The sequence below is a fragment of the Phoca vitulina genome, unplaced genomic scaffold (genome assembly GCF_004348235.1).
Source record: "Phoca vitulina isolate PV1807 unplaced genomic scaffold, GSC_HSeal_1.0 scaffold13, whole genome shotgun sequence".
Classification (NCBI taxonomy): domain Eukaryota; kingdom Metazoa; phylum Chordata; class Mammalia; order Carnivora; family Phocidae; genus Phoca; species Phoca vitulina.
The window spans coordinates 25,191,263-25,196,613 of NW_022589716.1; the positions used below are offsets into that span (position 1 = coordinate 25,191,263).

Consider the following 5,351-nt stretch of genomic DNA (forward strand, 5'->3'; position numbering starts at 1 on the left):
ACTCATGCTAAGTCTAAGACACACGTGATGCATCTCACAAGAACAGGCAGTACCCTCACTTACAGGTCATGCATGAGTAATCATAGCAAATTGACTCTACCTTCAATTCAGTTAGTTTCATATTAATTTTATTCTTCTCATATCAGTAATAAAACATGGTTATGAGTTGGACAGAGGGTAACATTCAAAAACTAAACCCAACATACTGATGACAAATGTTCTTTTCCAAAGATCAAAGTAAACTGATGGGAACAGTACCTTCCGGAAAACAAATTCATTTTTTATCTACTTAATGACAAGCTCATTCTCCAAGTGTCACTCTCCAAACCCACTCTACGAGAAAGTTTTGTTCCCTTCCTAAATTCCAAATTTAGGAGGAATTTAGAAGGTCTTATGAATTTCAGGGGCAGCGGGCTGGCTCAGTCAGTGGAGCATGTACCTCAGTCTCAGGGTTGGGGACTCAAGGCCCACACTGGGTGTAGAGATTACTTATAAATAAAATCTAAAAGGGGTGCCTGCCTTGGTGGCTCAGTCGGTTAAGCTTCCAACTCTTGATCTCAGCTCAGTTCTTGATCTCACGGGCCTGAGTTCCAGCCCCACATTGGGCTCCATGCCCAGCGTGGAGCCTATTTTAAAAAAATAATAAATAAAATAAAACCTAAAAAAAAATCATACGACTTTCAAAGATGTGCATTTTTTTAAGAAGTATTGTTTTTTTTTTTTATAAATAGATGGTAGTTCACACTAGGCCTTTTTAAAAACACTAAGAAGAAAGTAACTATCTTCTGGGTAAAAAAAAGATAATTCAGCCACAGAAATACATGCTACTAAAAATCCCAATGATAAACAAAAAATGACATATTTACTAAAATATTTAAAGCATTTCTTCTAAAAAATCTTCTTTTTCTAAATTCAAAAGTGGCTGAGCAGAATTATCACAAATTCTGCACAATTAGAGGTTGGTGGGGAGAGAACAAACACCAAAAAGCTCCTAAACACTATTGTGTCCTAAATTAAAGTCTATCCTATAATATGACTTCAGAAGTATGTAGGAAACTTCAATTTGGGGACACAGTTTTATACCCATTGGTTCAGTATATGAAAACAATGAAAAAAAGGAGAAAACCTGAAGTAAAGATGCAAATGAGCAAGCAAGCTTAAGTGTGCTAATTAGTTTAAGTTAGTAGGTCATCTTAAAGAATGACAGAAGTTAAATTTGCCTCTTGAAGAATGTTTTATATAAATTCCGGGGGGGTCATCTGATATCCACTGGTCACCTTTGAGTAAGGCAATGTAAAACAGGTGATCAATAAATATTCACAGCATTTCACTAAATCTGAGTCTATTCTGGATAACCTATTTTGAAAAATGAATCATATAGACTGATATGGGAAACAAAGGCAAAAGAAAAATTATTAAATTTCCTTACGACTTGCAGCCCATTGACAAGTCCTTGAAACAGGCAGAGTGACATTCCTTTAGGAACTCAGTTGCCTCAATGTTAATACTTTGCTAAGGACAAAAGGAAATCTTAGCCCGACCCCCCAGGATCCTGTAAGTCTACTTTAACATATAAAAATTCCTTTGGAAATCTCCCTTATCTCTATCCCCAAGATACATGTTGGCAATCATCCTTCCAAGGATATGATCCACCGATATACATCGAAGAGTCTCATGACTGAGTTTTTACTAAACAGTAATAAATGACTTTTTCCTAACAATAGCTAGCCCCACTTGAAAGTATAAAAAACGTATAAAATGGGCACTCCTCATGACCCCAGTGCAGCTCCATGGGTCCTGTCCCCATGCTTGAATAAAACCACCAAGAATTCTTTCTTGGCCGTGGGCTTTGAACCCTAACATCTTTCCTACATCATAGAAGATTCAAGCCCCAGATTTCATAAAATGAGTATCCTTTTATCTTAAGTTTATATTCTGTCTCTTCTAAAGTTTAGTGATTCAAAATGTGGGGTATCTGTGAAAAAAGAAGTTGAGCTACTCCAACAAGGTCATACAGCATCTTGTATAAGGTAGTAAGATCATGACATACTGACATAGGCCAAAAATATCTGAAAATGAGGTACCTCCAACTTAGGTCCTGACTTTTCAAAGATGTAAAATTAAAAACAAATCGGAAAAAATTAGTCAACACTTACTCTTTTTTCACAGAGGTTCAGAGGCCCCACCCCCACCCCAATGCAAATTTTTACCCCTCACACCAAAAATGCTGAACTGTTCCTTAGACTTAAAGCCAAAGCAACTGAAGATCCCTGAAAGATTCAGCTTAAGAAATCTGACAAAGGGAGACGCAGCTCTTTGGAAATACAATGTGATGAAACCCAAAACTCCTGGGCCGGCTTCCACGGGTGATACCTCCACCATATTCTGCCCCTCACCTGCTGTGTAGCCTAGAGGAAGTTAGTTACAGCCTTTCTCAGCCACACGGACTATAACGAACCTAACTGGAGGAGCTGTCTGGAAGATGAGAAAGCCACAAAAAAGCACATTCCGCGCTCCCAAGCACGGAGTGCTCATTAAGTGTTAGGGACTGTTCCTCCTGTTCCCGTCAACGGACTTCAGACGCTGTCTCCCAAAAAGTGGCCAGAGCGCGCAGCAATTCCAGTTTCTGCATGCTCGCGCTCCGAGCTACGACTAGGGAGGGCGGGGCACAAACCCGACAAATCGCGACCCGGTTTTCCGAGGCCGGCAAGACCCGCACCCGGGGCTACGGGCCCGGAGGACCCCGGGGCTGGGATTTCCCTTAGGAAAACCGCGAAAACCCACTTAGAGAAACGTGGACGGGCTGGGGAGACACAACTTACTCAGAACTCTGTCAGCGGGGAAGGATCCCTGTCTACACCTCTTCACCTGTTTGCCTCCGCGAGCACAGGGACCCCCGGGAGCCCCGCTCCTCTCTCCCTTACCCGGCTCTCCGTACGGAATGGTCTCGGCCCAGGCGCTCGGCTCTTCTTCCTGGATATCCAGGACCCTGTCGATGGACTTCTGGGCCTGGGACAGGGCCTGCTTCGCGAAGCTGGAGAGCTGGGAGGCGTTGAACCAACTCATTTCCCCTCCTGAGCCGGCGGCCGCGGCGACAGCACCAAGTGGGAAGACCGAGGGCCAGGCCGACCGGCCTCAGGCCCGGGGAAGGGTGCACCGGAACGGCCTCGCCCCCTTCCTCACTCGGCGGGCCCTGTCAGCGGCTGGCCATGACCCCGACAGTCTCCCCCGAGCCCGGGATGTTACCCTCAGCCCTGCCCGCACAGCGGAGACCACAGGCGCGGACTGCGCATGAGCTGGCTTCTTCCACGTACACAACCACCAAATCCGGGAGCCCAGAGTTCCGTCAATAGACGGAAGAACCGGAGGAACGTTGACGTCACATCCGGGACCCGAAGAGTGCCATTAGTTACGAAGAACGCGGAACTATTGCTGTGGATGCTGATTCCAGGCATAGCGCGCAAATTCCTGGCCACCAGAGAAGCTCTGTGGCTACTAGCAGAGGTAGAGTCGTCTGGGTAGGAAAGCTAGTTTTCACGTGAGTTCCTTCCTAGAAGATAGCTCACGTACTAAAAGCTAGCGCCTAGCCAGCAAGAATTGCAGAGGAAGTTTGGCTCTCGCCTAGTAGCAATTTGTCTCAAATATTTAATCAGTCCTGTGTTAACGTGGCCTTACGGTGGAACCCTGGGTTTGGGTTTGCCTAAGGATACTGGACATTGTATAAAAGGCCTGATCCAGTCCACCTGATGACGTAGGTAAAAAGGCGTCTTCCGCAAGCTGTTAAAGGTTCGAACATGGGTACGGAAGGCACAACCTCTTCACAATGCAGGGCCACTCTTGACCCCAGTCAAAACAAACCTGAGAAACACTAAAACTATCACTCTATTAATGTGTGTTGTGCACATTATTTAAAATACAACTTTTTCTGCATTCACTCTTCAAACATTTCGCTATTTGAAAAAAATTGCTGGCCTTCCTAATCTGGTCAGTAGCTATGGGATTTGGACTCCATAACTTAAACGCAAAATTCTGTCAACATTTAAAATCGGATTCCATACAAAAATACAGATTTCCAGATGATTTTGAAATATATGGATACCAACATGTAACAGTTAGGTCGTTGCCCCTTTGGACAAATAATTTTCACTCCAATTTGCCACAAACCCCACTACTCTTATTAAACCTTATTATACTTCCCTGCTGTGATTATTTGCATTCCCTGCCTGTCCCCTATATTTGAGTACTTTAAGTGTAAGCAACTATGCCATAAAATAATTTTTCTTTAAAACAAAATCAGATTTAAATTCTACCCTTGAGAAGTTATAACCTTCCAATAATTTCATCTAACCAGTAAAAATTTGCATGTTGATACTCTTAATATTTAGTAATCTACACAAGTAGTAGATTACCCATGAAGTATTAAGCTGTTTACAACTTAAATAAGTAGACTGCGGAGGAGGTTGGGGCAGATTGGGATTGGAATCCCTGTTCCAAGATTTCTAATTGTACAGTTTTGGGTAAATGATGAAAACTTTTTTTTTTTTTAAGATTTATTTGTTTTAGAGAGAGATAGCAGGGGGAGGGGCAGAAGGAGAAGAGAGAGAGAATCCTCAAGCAGACTCCCCACTGAGCACGGAACCAGACACGGGGCTCAATCCCAGGACCCCGAGTTCATGAACTGAGCCGAAATCGAGAATTTGGTCCCTCAACCGACTGAACCACCCCGGCGCCCCTGATTAAACTTTCTAAAACCTTTTAGCTCTCAGATGGAGATATTATCACCTTCTCACAAGGCTACTTTGAGAATTATTAGAGCACCTGTATAAAGGAGGTGCTAAATGTTAGTTGCTTCATATTAAAAAATTTAAACTGAATCTGTAACTTTAAATAAAGCATATCTATGTATCTCCTATGACTTTATAATGAAACAAATTATTTGTCAGTTTGGAGCTAGAAAGAATAATAAATAAAAATTTAACCCAGTGACATGTAATCACAAGGCTTTTGAGTAGAAAATTGCCATCTAAGTAAAAAACTGAAATACATAATGCATGTTCCCACACTGAGATACTAAAACTAATTTTTCAAAACTTACACTAAAATTTTCTTTTAAGACTTATTTTTTTAGTGGGAAAAAGGCATTTCAAGAGACTTTAGTAAGATTCCACTTCATTACATTATTATGTTTAAGCAAATTAAATCAGGAGATATTTATTGTGGTAAAAGTATTAATTCAGGTACCATAAAAATTTTGTATTAGTAATCCTGCTACACATTTAAAAATTATTCCTATATTACTATGGAACTACTTATTACTATCCTTAATATACTTTAAAAAATTTCAGTGAGAA

The 5,351-nt window shown here is 41.7% G+C and overlaps 1 protein-coding gene across 1 annotated transcript in view; it reads right to left on the reverse strand.

Annotated features, from left to right (window-relative positions):
- Nucleotides 1-3,375, reverse strand: part of TMF1 (TATA element modulatory factor 1) — a 33,664-nt gene extending 30,289 nt beyond the window's left edge. The window contains exon 1 of the mRNA XM_032411731.1: nt 2,925-3,375. Within this exon, the coding sequence (XP_032267622.1) occupies nt 2,925-3,066 (142 nt within the window). The 5' untranslated portion in view covers nt 3,067-3,375. The remainder of the gene's footprint in view (nt 1-2,924) is intronic.
- Nucleotides 3,376-5,351: the final 1,976 nt, after the last annotated feature.